The sequence below is a fragment of the Macrosteles quadrilineatus genome, unplaced genomic scaffold (assembly GCF_028750875.1).
Source record: "Macrosteles quadrilineatus isolate MER2022 unplaced genomic scaffold, UCM_ALF_1.0 Scaffold_7__1_contigs__length_78375512, whole genome shotgun sequence".
NCBI lineage: Eukaryota > Metazoa > Arthropoda > Insecta > Hemiptera > Cicadellidae > Macrosteles > Macrosteles quadrilineatus.
Window position 1 is genome coordinate 59,995,679 of NW_026542600.1, and position 18,590 is coordinate 60,014,268.

General features: G+C 35.8%; 1 protein-coding gene across 2 annotated transcripts; it reads right to left on the reverse strand.

The window, feature by feature from the left end:
* Positions 1 to 5,650: 5,650 nt before the first annotated feature.
* Positions 5,651 to 12,972, reverse strand: LOC128998631 (natterin-3-like). 2 transcript variants are annotated; one of them, XM_054424852.1, is made up of 4 exons: positions 12,872 to 12,972; positions 10,773 to 11,020; positions 7,389 to 7,532; positions 5,651 to 5,797 (listed from the first exon to the last, which is right to left on the reverse strand). In XM_054424852.1, the coding sequence occupies exons 1-4, from the start codon at positions 12,873 to 12,875 to the stop codon at positions 5,711 to 5,713; spliced, it is 483 nt and encodes a 160-aa protein (XP_054280827.1). In that variant the 5' UTR covers positions 12,876 to 12,972; the 3' UTR covers positions 5,651 to 5,710. The 2 variants fall into 2 exon arrangements, with proteins under 2 accessions (XP_054280827.1, XP_054280828.1); XM_054424853.1 differs by lacking the exon at positions 12,872 to 12,972 and adding an exon at positions 11,124 to 11,128 and having other exon boundaries at positions 10,773 to 11,021.
* Between the last annotated feature and the right edge of the window lie 5,618 nt (positions 12,973 to 18,590).

The window sequence follows — 18,590 nt, forward strand, 5'->3', positions numbered from 1 at the left end:
CAATAATGTGCGTTATTTCATAAAATTTGTACCTGAGAAATGTACAAATGGAAAATGCATTTATCGTAAGTGTAAGCAAATCTTAAAATGATAGGATTTGTAATGATACGATCTTAAAACGAGCAATTCAGTATTCTTATTCAAAACACCAAACACCCGCCACTGGATCAAAATATGCCCACACGGCGCGATCCGGCACGGTGGGAAGCCCCTCTCGTACAATTTAAATTACGTACATAAGCCAAAAATAAAAAAATATGATTTAGAACATTTCACTTTTTGTATACAGAATCCACTGTTTTTAAACTAACCTGACCAAAAAATAAAATAAAGTAGTAGCCGACAAAAAAAGTTCCGTGGAAATTTGCTATGTCACGTTTCATAAAACATTAAAAATAATCGACTTTATTTGAATATTTAAAATGAAAAGTACCGGGGGAACGAGCCGTGGCTCAGTATGTATATTTCGATTGTAAAAGCAATATAAAGGAAACTCGTGTTTTCTTTATAACTAATTTCGGCTTTTATTGTTTAAGTTTCAGTGGAATTTTAATTTACTATGATGTAACTTTAAATGGACAATGCAACACATTAATTTATTTTAATCTTACACATTTCTGTTATTGTAAATAAATCATAGAAATTAAAAAAAATAAAAGTAGTATTTTTTTAAATACGTTCCTAATGAATGAATTAATATGCGATCACAGGTTAATACAGTAGCAATCAACTACACAGCATTAAAACAGCACAGTGTATGTAAGGGGTGTGATTTATTTCTTGGTACTAAATTAAGTCATTCTTCAAGTATAAGTAAAACTTCAGCATGGGCATACTCTCTAACGTACTATCATATGATGGATTAGCTGAAGGCAGATAAGTCCGATTCAAGCTTATATTGCTTACTATAAAGATTGTTGTAATACAATTAACTTTAACTAGTGGTCGTCCAGTGGTCGAAAACTCGACCAAAAATATGTAGTGTTTCAATGATTTCAAATGATTTAGGCCTAAAACTTTTTTTCCCCGTGTGAGTAACTAAGGACTTCTGGATAATTTAAATATGATATTTATATGTTTCTTACTCAGGAACAATGCCGTTCCGGGACACTATATAAATGGACGTTAACGTGATTATAAATTTGCATTTTACATAGTCAAAATACATAATAGGTATTGCGCAACCGTGATATGTTAAGTCGTTAACCTTGGTTTACTAATAAAAACTACACCGTATGCTTACTCAAACAAAACAAAACTTGCTTACTGTACAGCAATAAATCACGTAAAGAACAAAACAAAATGAAAATGTAGACTAGAAGACTACTGATACCGTAGTCATCCTAGGCTACTACTACATGATGTTTCAGAACAGAAGTATGGGGATAAAAATATTAAATAACTCATAAAACACCATAAAATCATAGTACTGTACTTAAGTCTTTCTGGTAATAATAACAATGATAAAAATAAGATAAAGATAAAAATGATGTAAAACACCTCTTATTATTTCTCTTTGTTCTATTCTTTCTTTGGTTTCTCTACATCCACAAGTTGTCATGGTAACCAATCACCCAACGACCCAACCACAAAATATTGTAGTGTTGTGACAGCAGACAGAAGCAGACGATTGTCAGTATGTCAGTGTCAGTGCAAGATTGTCAGTCTGTAGGTGCGAGCGTATAGGTTGACCTTGACGATACTGATCGATATTTCTCCGTTTTGCTTCCATCTTATTTTTGTTAAATGAACTGTAATATTTCAATAATTGGGAACCTACTGCACATAAAAATTACCGTAAATAGTTAAATATATCGTTCATATCGAAATATTAGACTGAAAAACACAGTTAATAAAACATTTTCTTGGGATTTGTGAGGTTATATAATATATAGGCATCATGATGATGCGACTCCAGTTAAGCGAGGTTCTACTGTATTTGCAAGTTAAAGTTACAAATAGAAAACCCATTATGGTTTGTATTCAATGACCGATGTAAAGGGTGCGCCAAAAAAACCTGACGGTTTCTGTTTTGTAATAAGTCAGTTGTTATACAAGCTTGAGACCTCATTGTTGTAGTGAACGATTCCTTATGTTATGCCATTTTTAGGCTATGTTTGGTGAAACATCTCTTCATCGAAACAAAGTTGCTGTCTAGTGTGGTGTGGCACGGTTTGGAGTCATCGGACCATAGTTTTTGAGGACGAAAGGGGGAACACCGTCACTGTAAACTCGGAACGCTATGTGAAAATACTGAGGGACTTTTGGTTTCAAGATTGCGAATGTTAGGAGGGATAAACATGTCCAACACATGGTTTCAACAGGACGGTGCAGCTTGTCACACAGACAATTATTCAAAGACAGTTTTGCGTGAACTCTTTCCCGTAAAGTGATCTCTTGATTTCGTGATGTGCTGTGGTCAGCTCAATCTCCATACTTAGCTTCGTGTGATTGTTAGTTGTGAGGATATTTAAAAAGCAAAGTGTTTGTTTCGAAACTTCGAACCATCTCTGAACTCAAGCAGTGTATCCGGGAAGATATTGTTACTATTCCTCAGGTGAAGGTGACTGCAAATAAATACGCCAAAAATATGGGAAGCCTGCGTTTTAGGAGAAGGTCATCACCTAAGTGATATAATTTTTCGTAAATGAAAATGGCATAGTAGTGTTGACCTTATAACGTTATTTAAGACCTAAAATTTTATTTTGTTCTTGAGTTATTTAGTATTAAAAACCGTCAAGTTATTTTGGTGCACCCTTTATTATACAAAATAAATTATAACTTATTTTGATATTAATCAGCAGCATTTATTACAGCTTGCAGCACTTATTGGTATATATAAATATCCCAGTTACTATTAGTAAAAAAAATAATAAAACACAAATTTGTGTGGCCATTCAATTTTTATAAACACAGTGTTAAACATTTGACTCTGCAGAATACCGGATGGTAAAGAGTGTTTGGTTTCAAAAAAATAAAATAAAAAATAGTTTAACCTGCTTTACTATTTATTTGGAAAAATAATAGATAGGAAACCATAAGGATAGGTATGGGATTGAACTGAAATAATTGCAGGAAAACTTAAATCGTAAAGTCCACAATCTGTACATTGTTAGAGAGGGAGAGAGAGAGAGAGAGAGAGAGAGAGAGAGAGAGAGAGAGAGAGAGAGAGAGAGAGAGAGAGAGAGAGAGAGAGAGAGATAGATAGATTTGATAAGGAATCTGAAAAGTAAACAAATAATCGTTTCTGGCGTTCGTTATATTGTACCCCCCTCCCCCCCCCGTATTTGCACTCGTGACCACTTTTTGTTGCTTCCTTATCATTCATCCGTCCCAAAATATAATTCCTGTAATAGTTTGTTTGTAAAATTGAAATTATTATAAAAATATTTTATCTTTCGAGTGTAGTTTCATGGTTATTCTTATCAGATAGAATAATATCGTTGTCATATGTAATAGTTACTCCTTCGCGTTACGCAATTGCGTAAAAAACAGTTCCAGTATCTCGGACAAGATTCACGTATATTTCTCGAGATAAAGAAAATCCGTATAGTTCCCGGTCCGTGGAAACACTGTAAATACTAGGATAAAAAATATTGTATAAAGGAGAAGTTGACTAAAATTTCAACTGAAGGTAAAAAAAATCAAAATAACTTAAAATATGAGATGATGAACGGGTAGGATCAAGATTCAACCAATTATAATTAATTAATATTCGACGATCCTTATTAGAGGTGCATCATATTTATTTGGAGTATGAACATGTTTAAACATTAACACGTAGTTAATCACTATCCCAACACAAATAGTAACAAGGAGTAAACGAAGGTTACAGACCGCTGGGTTTTACCGCTACAAAGTAGGGTAGGGTGCCGTACTGGCTACACTACTCCACGATAGAACACACGATGAGACAGTCTCCGCATTGGTATTGCAGTTACGCTTATCGACACAGGCAGCAGCACCGGTTTGCTGTTTTCATACGTATAAAGTGCACGGGAAGCCATACCTGACTGGCTTATGGGAGAGCTGACTGGCTTTCGGGCGGGTGACTGCCACACCGAGTAAATTACCAGCGCACTGACTGCCAAACCGGGTGGGCACAAAAGTATATATATATAAATATATATATATATATGAATTTGAACGGATGGTGTTTTTGGCCTCTAGGGACCTCAAAATGAAGAAAAAAAAATCGGTCCCGCGTCCAGGTCTTACCATGAGTACTACGGTAATAGCTTATTCCCTATATGGGAAATTCGTTAAAACAGATGTTTTAAAATGAGCATTACTCATCTGTTTATGTGTAAATTATGACTTTTATTACATTAAAATGTTTGTAAACTCATGCCATTTAAGAAAAAAACTATGTTCTAATCATGGTTAGCTACACTTGTGAGATGTCCTTTACTTATAGAAAACAGTGTCAGTCAGGTGGAATCCACTTCATTCATGTTTGTTTGAATCATTATCTAAAATTCTTCCATTACATTTCCCAGAATTTTTGGCGACCACTAATTGACATCACTTCCTTTGCGTCCTAATGATCCATCAAGATTTGTGGTTTGTGAGTGTAGACGCAAAATTTGAGAACACCCAAAAGAACAAATTCTCACACGCTAAAATCTGGCGGACAAACGACAAAAACTTACCTCACTAGAAAAAATGGCTTGTTCTTGTTACAATCTTAAACCCTTTTGTTTGAAATTCTAGTGAATCTTAACTTATTCTGTGATTGGAATTACATCCAACCATGCTGGAGTCTGTTGATCATCTTAGTGGAGCCAACCACATCTTAGTGTTTCTACCTCTACTTGTGTTAATTAATACAGATTAAATTGTAATAACATAAATATTATTAAAAAAGGTTGTTTATAATATATCTAGCCTATATTGCTCCAATTGCCTCTGAGCGTGCTACAATGCTGTTGCAATCCAGCCCCTGACCCTTATCAAAGTCAAAACTAATATGAAAATATGACCATGAAGAACAGTGACTAAACTGTGAATATTATTTGCAAGTTTGAGTGGGGCCCTCTAATTGTTATTTATTCAAATGTTTTGTGGCTTTGAATTTGTCAATAGAAAAGCCTATTTTTATAATACCTTAACCTAGAGTGTTGCGGCATCATCCCTTAGATAAAATCCATTGGTAATCTGGTGGGATTTGAACCTGGGACAGAAGTCCCGGGCTCTAACCACTAGACCAGCTCGCTCCCCATATGCATCTAGGGGTAGATGTGTTAAAAGTGCTTAAAATATATAATAAATTAATAGCTGTAGATTTCTTATTGATACATCTTCTGAATTTTAAAGATTATTTACTCAATTGCATGCCAATGCTTGACTCTGTTCAAAACTCTAAGATTATATATAAAAAAAGGCCTTGAAATGTAATAAAAACAACAACTTTGTTTCTGGTAATTATCAACAAAGGGGCATTTTTAGAAAACATCAGAACTGTACTTGAACTCGTTATAGGTTTAGTCTTGTTGTTTTTAAGGATGATCAAGGTGTCATAACAAAATTAAAGAAATATAAATACTTGTGTTTAATGTTTTACTGATTTACTCTTGGAACAAATTAAAATTGTCACCCAAAGAAGTTGACTAATAAGAAGATTTTTGTTTTGTAAGAAAGGTCATATAAATAAAGCTCTTTTGTGATTTATTTTGCATTTTAATACAGTCTTACATCTTAACTGAAGCCTTTACAATAATAACATAATCTCATACTCTTTGATACTGATTTCTTTTCCGTTGTATGGAATGTAAAGGCATCTATGAGTTGGGTGGACCTGCAAAAACACGTTTTTACTGGTTAATGAATTAAAATATACTATATTGAAAATACACATATTCAGTTAGCTATTATCTAACTAGTCTTAGATTGGCACTTGTAAATTAAGCATAAAATTGAAGAGAATGCAACTCAACAGCTTTGTTTATTGGCACCATCAAGTGGAAACACATACAGAGAATGCACCACTGTATCCCACAGTTCGGGACAACCCGAATAAGCAGTCCCAGACTAAGGCAGCACCTGGACATGGGGGGTGACTGTGGCAGGCTCCCACCCATAAAGTCTACAAGAGCACTATGATAGGGCTGTGTCACGACAAGGAAATGTCACAGGACTTGGCTGAAGAAAGGCACACGATAGTGGTGATGTAACACCAAGGCCAAATTATAAAGTTGCAGTGAAAGCAATTGGCCTAGGAGAAGGAGACTCATTCTGATCACAAACTTCTGGTCATTTGGGGGTCGGGTGTTGAATTGAAGACTCGTCTCATAAAGATCATAGTGTTATGAAACACCAAGAAGAAATAAGTATATAATATGTACCTTTTCCAAGACCATTAATGGTCTTGGAAAAGGGAGAATTGTCACTTTAAATGTAAGAATGCTAGCAATAGAAAAACAGATGCTATGGAGGAGTATGTTTTGCAGTAAATGAGAAGTTAGCTGAATCTGTGATACATTCTGAACCATCAATCAATAGTTATCATTTATGCAACAATGGAAGAGGCAGAGGACGAGGAAAAATATAATTTAATATTTTTAAGGTGGGAAGAATACTTCATTGAACTGTTTAATATCAACAGAAAAAGGATAACAACAGTCCAAAACATGGAATCCAACACTACTCTGTCCAATTTAACTTTGAACCACCCAACCACCAATAAAAAAAATTGAGGAATGCAGTAAAGTTACTGATAAATAACAAGCCTCTGGGAAAAGTAATAATAAAAAAACATTATGGAAGTTGATGCTTCAATATGGGATCAATATGCCCAACTGAATGCCAACCTAAAATTATTCTAAATCGACTATTCCTACTGAAATTAAATAATTGCAAAAAAATCAGGCAGGTTTCATAAAAGTAATTATAGTAAATTATGTTTGGTGTAAATTTTTTTATTTATTCTGACGCTACATCAAGTGGATCCTTTTGTTAGCCTAACGATGGCGGAGCTATTTAAATAACCGTCGAAACATATGTAAAAAAATGTAGCAGTTGGATACTGCATGTCAAGGATTGTTTAACAAGGTACGTTTAGCCATTTGTCATATAAACGCAATCCTGGGGCTATGAAAATGGATTTTAAGTAAATTAAACCAAAGAGATTTTTAATGAAACTGCATGGCACTGTTGAATTTTTTTCTTTAATCTATATAAGCTGTCTATATGGTAATGGTGGGATTGGTTTTCTCTAACTACTGCAGATTTAAATAATTAAAATATTTTTCCTCTGCATCCTCACTCTCAGTGATGCGCAGGTAAACCAACTAAAAAGGCATTACAACTTAGTATTGGTCTTAAAATACCCTATATTCTAACAAAATAGAATACTTGAGATTATTTGATATCTTCTCTCATGTACTAACCTTGCCAGGAGTGATGGTACCTTCGTAAAAGGCTCGGCCCATGTAGAGGTTCTCCCCGCTGGTTGTATGGCCTATAATCATCGCTTGGCTGTTAATTTCACCGTCATGTGAATGTTGCCATGCAATGTGGTGGCTAGCGAGGATCTATAACAATCCACAAGTAAAAAACTAAAAGATTTTTTTTTATTTCTTGAAAAAAAGCGTTACTGTATTATCTTAACGATAAAGAAGTCAATAAAACATAGCACACTAAGGCAACATTCATTTTTTAAATCAAAATATCATAAGAAGTTTCATTGTGTCAACCTGATACAAGACAGGCATTCATAAGTGTGAATGTGTAATTGTTATGTGTCAAAGTAGTCAAGAGTGAAAATTTAAAAACGTACGTTTTCAGGAAAAGCACTTTGCAAATTTTTGTCCCCTTTTTTCAAAACTTTTATTATTTTTTTTATTTCATTAACATTTGATGTTTCATAAAATGTCCATGGTAACGCAATATCTTTGGTAGTTTTCTTTTTAAAGAGCATCTTTAGTAGAAAAACACAAAATCCTGTCACGACCATAACGGACCTTTAAATGAATATTAAAAATAGTTAATATTATTTTTATAACTATGTTTTGCTATAAACTAATTTACTTTAGTGAACATTATACAATAAAAAGGTCACTGAGCTTTTGGTATATTTGGTATTTCAAGAAAAAAATAAAAAAAACTCAAAAAATATAAAAAAGTCATTAAAATCTTTTTAAGTTTGTATAACTCCGAAAAAACTTACCTGAGACCCGAAAAATCGTTATGTTTGTATAGAGGTGTGCTTCTTTTGTGTATAAAACATTGAAATATGACGATATTTTAATTTTTGAAATTTTTATGATAGAAATCATAAACGTGATGGTCAGGGACAAGCGGTACGGTCGTGAATTGTCTGGAATAATCTAAATCTTTCTAAACAATCCTTCAATTATACTGTTAATTATAATAAAACTATGTGTTTCAATTGAACTAAACTATTCAATTTACAATTGGTTATATTAAAGTTATTGTCACGACCAAACACACTATAATCCATAAAGGTGGATTGGTCGTGAAAAAAACCGCGATGGTCGTGAAACTTTGGTCGTGAAATTACGTGTTATTTGGCTCTGTTCTGGCGGTAGCCCTGCACCTCATGTTCGAGGATACAAAGTGGACTTCTAGGTTAATCTAGCAATTGAAATATCTTATAAACAAAAATTAACACCATGTCTACTTCATCGAATGACTACGTACGGTCATGGACACACCAAAATTACAAAAAACACAATCTTTCCTTTATTAATCTTGTAATTCCTCCTTTCAACTCAAAACGACCGGCACTTCAATCCTGACGTACACCCCGAAATAGTCTCTAAAACCAACTGACTCCATCGACGCCAGGCTTGCCACTGTCGTGCTCCAAAGTTCAAAATTTTTCCCAAATGGTCGTGACACCAAATCGAGGGACAGACTTATTTTGTCATGGTAGTCAGTCTGCAATGACAATAAAATTATAATATGCTCCTTTTTTTGTAAGTTTAATAACCATTGATGATATAAAAATATGGCTTTATATATTTCGGCATGAATAATTAGTCTAAAAACAGCGTGGAAGTTGGAAAATGTACCCTAGGGACACGTCATGGTCGTGAATTTCGAGACTTTAAAAATACGAAAAAAATACCAAGAACCTATTTAAAACCAAATAAATGTGTGTAACATGTTGCCCCCGTCCCAAAAAATATTAAAACACATAATAATAAACTACAAATCCAGTATCTACGAAGTAAAAGGCCAGGGACATGAAAACGTACGTTTTTAAATTTTCACTCTCAAACGAAAACGTAACAAGCACACCTTACACTCATACATGTGCAGTGCAATGGGTAAAAACGGTTTTAACACTAACACTAGAAAAGAAAGTCTTGTACAGATGGCAATAGTATTTACTTCATCTTTAATCCCGAAATGACACCAAAAACAGCTGATCATCTTTATAGATACCTCCACAAGAATAACCAAGCATAGTACAACCATAGATTAAAAGAAGTAGACAGTGTCTACATTCCTTTTATCTATGGTACAACTAGGTGGAAAAACTGCTCCAAAGATCTCTCATTCGGTCAATAATAGAAGTTTTAAATAGAAAACCTCTAGCTTATTATACGTTTTTGAATGTCAACCATTGTTAATTAGTTTAATTATAGTTCGGCCGCTTAGAAAACGACCTGCACGCTAATGCTAAACCAATGCTGGAGGAGGTCGCTTTCTAAGCGGCCGAGCTATAGTAAAGTAACTGTTAAAAAATTTTTGTAAACTGAGACAGAATCGATTGAAAGATCACTTCTTAAAGTAACAAACATATAAATTTAATTTTAAAAATGTATTTTTTAACATCACATTAAGTATTCTTATTGATATTGTATTTTATTGTCTACGCCTGAGGTATTTTTGAAGGAGGTATAGAGAAGGTACCGCTTTTGGGAAAATAGTCTAAACCCATATGATTTGTGAGTGTGTCAGGGTTAGGAATGGAACTTGTCAATTGATATGATATAAGTTAAGTTGTCCCCCTTAATCAACTTATTGTTCTTATAATTGATGTGATATATATATAATTTTAATTTTGTGAAATAAACTTCAATGTAAATAGTGTAAATATGAATATATATTTATATATATGTGTAAAAGTAATTGTCGCGATTATCCAGAGATGGGCTAAAATCAAGGATTTGGTAATGGTAAATTTCAAATGAGAAATTATTTTTTTTTACTCAAGGCTACCTCAAACAAATAACACGTAGGAACTATGGTATACGTCAAAAAGTTAAATTTTATCCTAAAAGGATGTACCAAATTTTGTTGGTTTGTATTTTAGAACATAAGTTACCTACAAGGTATTTTCAAAACCCTGTTTAGTATTCAGTTCCCATCTTAATTGTAAAAGTTTGATATTTTTTTGTCCTAGGACGCTAGGCACGAGCCTGGGATTGTTTTTCACATTACTTCAGGCTAGACCTAGGGGTTGCGGCATTATCACTTAGATAAAATCCATTGGTGACTTGGTGGAGATCGAACCCGGGACCTCAGGGACTGAAGTCCCGCGCTCCAACCACTACCCCAGCTCGCTCCCCCAAAAAAAGTTTGATATTAAAAATAACAAATAAATAACCAACAGAAAAGTTTATTTTCAGTAACTTTTTTTCTTTTTAAAAATTATTTGATGTATAAAATTAGCATTATACATTGGAAAATAAAAAGGGTAACTTTCAGTTGTTCCTTAACATTTAAAACACTTAAATATAAATTGTGGCCATCAAACATAACAATTAACACTGTTCATTATTAATGTTTTAGTTGCTCACCTCAAACTGATGCACTTCAATCTCGGATCCCCCGTACGGGACATACGCCTTATTGCCATCTGCCCTCACCTTGGCTGGCAAGAGGTCTCCCTGGTGTAGGGCTCTCCCGGCATACAGCTTAGACCCATCCTTGTCTCGGCCTATAGGGAGGGCGCGAGGTGGGATGAATCCCGGAGCGTTCTTGCGCCAAGTGTACTGGCCTCTACATTGCTGAGGGGGCTTCCACTGGAACCATCCGTAGTTTTCTCCTACGATGAAAACTTTTGTTTTAAGTACTGTATATGTATGTTAAAACTATATAGTACACATCTATGTTTTATGAAGATTTAAGACTCTAATTCTCTCAATCAACATGGTTTTGAGTGGATTTTGTATTATAACAACCCTACATCAAAGGTAGCCAAACACATAAAAAAAATCCAACTTTCACAATAACCTTTCCCGATCCCCTCACGACTCTGAACAAAACCCATTTGAAACCATCAGCAAAAGTTCAAAATCGCTATCAAATATACAAACATGTAAATACAAAATAATTGAACAACCTCATTAACAAAAAGGAGAGCTCTATTTTTTTTTTTTTTATTTAATATGCAACATTGAAACGGACAAAACTGGAAACACAGCAATAAACTGGCAATACTAAAGTAATCAAAGCATCCGCCAAACCATAAACTAGGAAAGTCCAAACTATCCTCAACAGTTGAATGGCTCAAATACCAACACACCCAGTCCAAGAAATGAAACGGAGAAAGAAAGACCTAAAGCTGTGACTCTGCCGTTGTATCTGTCGACCACGATACTAGTGACTGCGCGTATGTGTAAATTTATTGTAAATATACACTATATTGTTGGTGATAAGAAAATATATTCACAAGAAGACCCCTGAAGATGCCACACATGGTGAAATGCATAGGACGACACAGACATCTTCTTACCTACAAGAATTCAGGCGGCAACAACAACAAAGGTACTACAAAGGTAATACTTAAATTAAGTTCTTGAAACTAAGATGGTAAAAAATACTTGTGTTTGTATTGAACAGAGACAGTTGATGAATAAGAGACACATTGTACCTAAAATTATTCTTTGTTAATGTGTATTTGTAATGGTAAATATAGATTAACAGTGATATTTGTGTGTGATACCTTTGGAAACATTTTAGTTTCACTCTTAGTCTAGACTCAATAATAGAAAATACAGAGATCTGTACTCTTAGAATATGTACAGACTGAAAAAAGTGAAATAGAAAAAATGTAGGCCTATGTAAAGTTACCTCTAACAAAGTGAAGATTTTTTGACAACTAACTTTCATTTAAGATTTTATAAAAAGTAAATAAAATCAAGATACTAAATACATATTTCACATTTGTTGTTACAGATTAAAAGAAATTTAATTTAGGGGAAAAATTTAAATTGATTGAACATTTATGTGATTGATAAGTTATATGTTAAGAACATACATCAAAAGAAGTTTAATGTTTAAAAAAATCTACCTTTGTCATATATTGAACCCATCAATTTATATAAAACCTTTAATCAACTTATTTTTCACAAGTAATTTGATAACAAAAACTAAAAATTCAAAATAGTCGCACTACATACTGTAATATACTGTAACATTACTTTTTTACTAAAATAAGGTGAAGGTTTTACAATAATGGATTTTAATTACTTTTTTCTTATTTTCTTAGGAAATATCAAAAAGCTTATTTAGTTTTGCATTAATCAAAAAATATTTCTTGAAAGTGCCTTATTATCATAATGTGTTTTAAAAGTTCATTGAAAGGTGAAAAACTATGCCCTTTGGTTGGTCACATAACTATTTTTAAAAGCTTAAAATACGAAACTCCTTGACCGTTGTTTTTGTTATGTTGCATTCCACCTTCCGATTGATAATGTTTTTACATTATATAATATATATTAATTGTTAAACTGTGCTAAGATAACGATAATTCAAATACATTTTGAAAGTTAGAAGTATTAATCTTCTTTTAGTAACCTACTTGTTAAGTTACTGAAAATCTTAAATAAATTACATGCCCTTTTTTAGGTAAAGGAAAATTATAAATAGAAACTTGATACAAGTTATAACATACCCATGGTTTTGAATGATGAAAGTCAGGAAATGAACTCAACTTGTGTAGAATTTGGTATTTATTAACCTTCAGTCTATAGATAAGATAGGTATTGACTTTCTGACAAGGATTATTGATAGGTGATGAGACATACACACTTGACAACAATGAACTAAACACTCAACTTGTTACCAGAAATTTGTCACCAAACTCAAATAAGGTGAAAGTACTGTACTTGCTGTACTTGTTTTATAGCATGGCATTTTATAACTTTTATTTGCATGCAGTTTTTGAGATTACAAACAATTACCGGTTATACATATATAGATCGTCATTTAAAAATACAAAAGCAAGCCAAACATAAAAAAAAATTTTTTTGGATACCGTACCGAAGAATCATTTTGGATGATATAGTTATGACAATATTAAATTTCTTATTTATATTGATCATTGTGTAGTTAGCTAAACATTAACATTATATTTATTTATTAAATCATCAGCATACCCCCAACCCCCATGCTTACCCCCTGTGTTGGATTTTTTTGTATTAAATATGGGGTGTTACCTGCATTCAATAGGTATATCTTATATTCAGTCAGGTCTTAAAAGTAGCCTTAAAACAGTCCAATTTTAACTGAAAATAGGTAGGTACTTAAAACTTATTTCATACTGGATTGGTTGAAATATCTCTTGCCCATTCCAGACGAAAAGAGAAACACCAAACAAGAATGAAAAAAATACCAATAGCTCAAGCTCAGGGGAAATCCTTTTCTGGTTATTTCGGACTGTACCTAGCCGCACGATGCACTGGCTCAATTTTTTATGGAATTATCATCTTCAGGTAGCATGGCGAGCTTGATTCCCAAGCAGTCAGAAGTTTCGGCGTTTCAGAGTGTATGGCATGTTTCAAGTTCACCTTCCACCAGAGGAGATGTGGAAGAAACTCCTTAAGCCAAAGTTGCTATCGGAGAGATCGGGATTGCTGCTTCAGGAATTTTGCTCTTGAGGAAGAGAGTAAGATCGAAACCCGGCTTCAAAACTCCTGTAGTCTAAAGTACCCGAGAGGAAACCGTTTTAGTTGGGTACGCCAATAACCTCTCGGCTCTGTACATAGCTTTGAGCTGGCCCAGCTAAAACTGAACCAAGTAATGCGTACCATCAACACATGGATGGCAGACTAGTCTCTCGCTCGCTCTGAGAAAAACAGAGGTTTTGATTCTGGCTAAGAACCGAATAACACCTTCTTGCTGTTATGGGTGGGGACATCAAAATCCGGAACGTTTCTACTGCCAAGTACCTTGTGGTCATGGTGGATAGTAAGCTAAGGTGGTTTCTTTCCTCCGTCCAGTCGTAGATGGCTTTTCATGTATATGGTCCAGTCCGCGTACTCGTGTACGGTGTGGAAGTCAAATCAAATCAAATAAAAAAAAATCCTTTATTCAAACAGTACACTTGTATCCATGAATTGTGTCAAGTCAACAATTAAACATAATTCATTTGGCATATTTACAATCTCTTATATAAATTTCCCCTGAAGATTGCACCATAATTAAACAAGTGATAGACATAACCATAATAAACGATTATGAGGGTGGCTTTGTCAACAGATTTAGATCAAATAATGAGTATAAAATGCAAAATGGTTAACAAAAGTGTGGGCAGGCACACTCAACAATGAGGGCTCGCCCGTGTACAGCGTCAGGCAACATTCAGGGTAGCAGCCACCTACAATGTCTGAACCTGCTGATCTGGCGATCCCTGTAGACATCCCCATGAAACTTTTGGCGGCGAAGAGGAAGGTATTCTATCAGCAGCGTGGGGAGAACCAGGCAAAAGCAGAGGGGAAGCTGGACCAGGAGACAAGTCCAACCTTGGTTTAATCTGCGGTACTGTAGAATATTGTGCGAGAAGGTAAACTATTACCTCACTAAATATCTGATGGGTTACGGCTATTTTCGTTTGAACCTGCTCAGGATAGGCAAGGCCGCGTCACCCAATTGCATCTACTGCCTGGACACTCCCAACGATACGGATCACACTTTTATTCATTGCCCACATTAAGAGAGACCCTGCCTGGAGGCTCGACATTATATGTAGAACACTGTCATCCTACAAGGTTCCGGAAGGATGAGAAAAGTTCAAACATTGTGTCATAGTTTGTCCAGGGCATTCTCCTTGCCAAGAAGCTCATAAATTAACTAGGAAGGAACGGGGCGAGCCTTATTAAGGAGGGAACACATGTTGACCTGATTTAAAATAATATGACAATCAAACCAAAGTCTATGTCCAATAGAGTAGAGGATGTTTTTAGTGAGTAGTTGGATAAATTCAGGAGTCTCACACTACAGGCGGGCCACCATGTGTTTGAAAAGCATTTTCTCTCTTCTCCTTAAGATAAAATTAAAAGCCTGAATCATGTCATTTTAATATCAAGGAATGTGGTGGACGACTCTTGCGGTTTCTGGGCTAGAATAGGACCGCAACCTCACCCCATCTCCGGCTTGTTGTAGAAGGTGACTAATAAGGGCTGGGAGATCCTTCTCTTTTTGCTCCCAACTTTCTCTGGAGCCAAGTTTCCTTCTTATCTCTGAGTTGATCCTCAAAATCTTTCGTCTTTCCTTTTATTCTTCTTTCTTCAACTCCATTTCAGGGGCCCTAGACTAAGTTGTTATGCGATCCATCCTGAGATCTCGTGGCACTGGGGGCCCATTATTCAGTGTCTTAAACAGCGCCTGCTGGGAACCTGGGGAACCCAGTTGTATGTAACCCTTACCTCTCTAATCAGGTCACTTGGGAGGTAGAACTTTTGATACCCGGTACTCGTGGGAACAATATGGATATTGTTGAAAAAATCAACCAAACCATTGTTGATGCGCAAGATTAGTGTGACCGGCACTTTGATCAGTGATCAGCGATCAGTCAGACTCCCAGCGAAGCTGGTTTCTCCAGGAACTAGGATGCTGGGAAAAAGCAGGGGGAGGGCGGCACCCCCAAAGCTGACTTTACTGAAGCTTCCAGGAAGAAAGGTTGAATGAGGGGGCTAAAGCACCTGACACCTGAGGATGCTGGGGGCGAGAAGAAGAAGAAGACAAGGACAAAAGTGGGAGAGGGAATAGATCTGAACATCCGGACATGAAGCTGATGAAGGCAGAAGCCAACAAAATCAAGGAGGAGCTGTCCAGGCGTGCAATTCGTGAAAAAGATGTCAGGAAAAGCAGCTGCCATCTTGAAGGCGGAGCCTTGGTGGTAGGTTGTGCTAACACAGCCTCAAAGGATTGGCTGGTCAATCCCGCTCCAGCTTGCCCCAGCCAAAAACCTTGTGAAAGCTGTGAAGGTCTCAAGGTTTGTTCCCACTTCAACGGGGGCAATGACCAAGAAGGATGTGATGCTAGCTAGGTCTGCAGAACGACCTTGACACGGACCACTGGGCAGTTTTTGAAGGAAACTCAAACCCTGACGGACAATTCCTGGTTATGATAGTTGACGAAAACTCCCTGCAGAAGCTTAAGTCTCTTGCGAGAGGGTTACCTTCAAGTTGCATGGGAGCAAGGATCCCCACAAGTAGAGGATGGTTGCGGTGCTCTAGATCAATCTACAGCACAGCAGGGTGGCTACAGCTACGTTTTGCCAGAAGATCTTTGCCAACCGCATAGGCGTGGCTCTGATTCAGGAGCCATGTACCGCAGGAGGCAGAATCATGGGGATGAGCACTGCAAAAGGTGAGCTGATATATGATACTGACAGTGATGAACCTAGAGCTTGCATATTTGTCAGTAGAAATATTAAGACACTTAAAGTCACTAATCTCTTTTCTAGGGATTTTGCTGTGACAGAGGTATACGGGCAGATGGCTGACGGTGACATCAGAATCCTAGTTGCTTCCGTATACCTGCCGTATGACTCCCGGGAACCACCACCGACCAGAGAAATGAGGATGGTGGTAGAATACGGAGTCAAGGAAAGGAGACAACTGTTGTTGGGCTGCGACACCAACGCCCATCACCTGACCTGGGGGAGCAGCAACGTCAACGAGAGAGGTGAGAGCTTGTTAAGCTTTATAGCTGAATTTAATCTTAGCGGTGCCAAGGGAAGAGGTTTTGGACATAACTTTGGCTAGAAATTATGTGGCAACAAAGGTTGCAAAATGGAGGGTATCTAATGACCATTCGGTGTCTCATCAACATAAGTGTGCCACCGTTACATGTGCCAAATGGCTGTTCCAGGTGAGCTTGTCGTCCAGCCTTATTCCTAGGTACTTAAACTCCCTCTTAACCTGGATCTAATTAGGTACCGAAGAGAAATGGTACAAAGAGCAATGTCAAAAATTATCTTTGTAAATGGTACCATTACAGTCTTCATTGGATTGACCCTCAGACCTACCTGGTTACACCATCTTTCCACTATGGACAATGCCCTCTGCATGAGTTCCAGGCAAGGGTTCATAAATGTTTCTCTTATTAGGAAAACAATGTTGTCAGCATATCCTTTGGCGTACATGCCCTAAGTGCATTGAGCTTAGAGAGTAGAGAGAGTAGACGTTTATTTTAAAAATGTGGGCCACTTTAAACTATTGAACTTAAAATTCTAACAAATGGCTGAACTTATGAAAAAATGTCAAGAACACTTTTTTTTAGAAATCTTAATTCCCTATCCAACGGTATCAAGTTCAAAAATATCAAATTAGAAATAGCTGAAATATTACGATTTTTAGTTGTAAAATGAGGTTAAACTAGTCAGGTTTGTCCCATTTCACAACTAAAAATCAAAATATTTCTTTTAAGTTTTTTTTTTTTAACTTGATACCGTTGGATAGGGAATTAAAGTATTCCTGACATTTTTTCATAAATTCAGTAATTTTTTGTAATTTAAATTTACAAATTTAAAGTGGCCGCCATTTTGAAAATAAACATCGGAAAAAATATTTTTTTTTGTGAATTTTAGACATGTATCCTGTAAAGCTCCATACAAAATGTTAACTTGATACATTAATCCATTACGGAAATAGAAATGTTTAAGTGAAAAAAATGAAATGGCGGATAGCGGCTAAACGAAGTTGAAATAGAAAAAATGTTATGGTACATTTTCGATTTATTTTTGTATGTAGAATATGATTAACTATAGCCAGTTCCGGATTTTTGTGACGCCCTGTATAGAGGACGTGCTCTTTATAGATTACGTCTGAATTGGAGTATTGCCATCTTCACAGTGTCCACAATCCTTGTATGCTCACTGGAGGCATTATACTCTCAGTTGCCACAGCAACTCATGGTGTCACTAGGCCCTTTTAGCATGGATGAGTGCCAATGCTGAGCAGCAAAACTTAACCCTATATAGGCCTTTTGTGTCAAACTTTCGGACGTTCGTTTCGTTGACGACGTTCGTTTCGTTGACAGAACCACATAGCGCCGGTCCTCCTCAAATACCATATCTACAGAGCACTACCTATGGCAACAGGTTCAAGTACTGGTCCTCATCAGACATCATATCTACAGAGCACGTCCTCTATAATAACAGTACATCCAAGAAACGGGTCCTCTTGAGACATCATCTCTACGAAGCACTTCCTCTATATTAACGTTTGATAATATTAATAAAGTAGTCGAACATGTAAGATTTCGTCTACTTATAATTGCGTCTGTCTTATTTATGTCTTTGTAACCATTAATTAGTTTCAAAGAAAATGGTAATGATGATTTCAGGATGATGAAGTACGGTACTTTTAGCACACAGAAACTCATAG

Bases quoted from the DNA above. Each gene is read 5' to 3' on its own strand.
- LOC128998631 (XM_054424852.1), bottom strand. The intron at 7,533-10,772 runs GTGAGCAACTAA...GGATTGTTATAG, and splicing joins TTGAAGTGCATCAGTTTGAG to ATCCTCGCTAGCCACCACAT. The intron at 5,798-7,388 runs GTTAGTACATGA...GTGTTTTTGCAG, and splicing joins GTACCATCACTCCTGGCAAG to GTCCACCCAACTCATAGATG.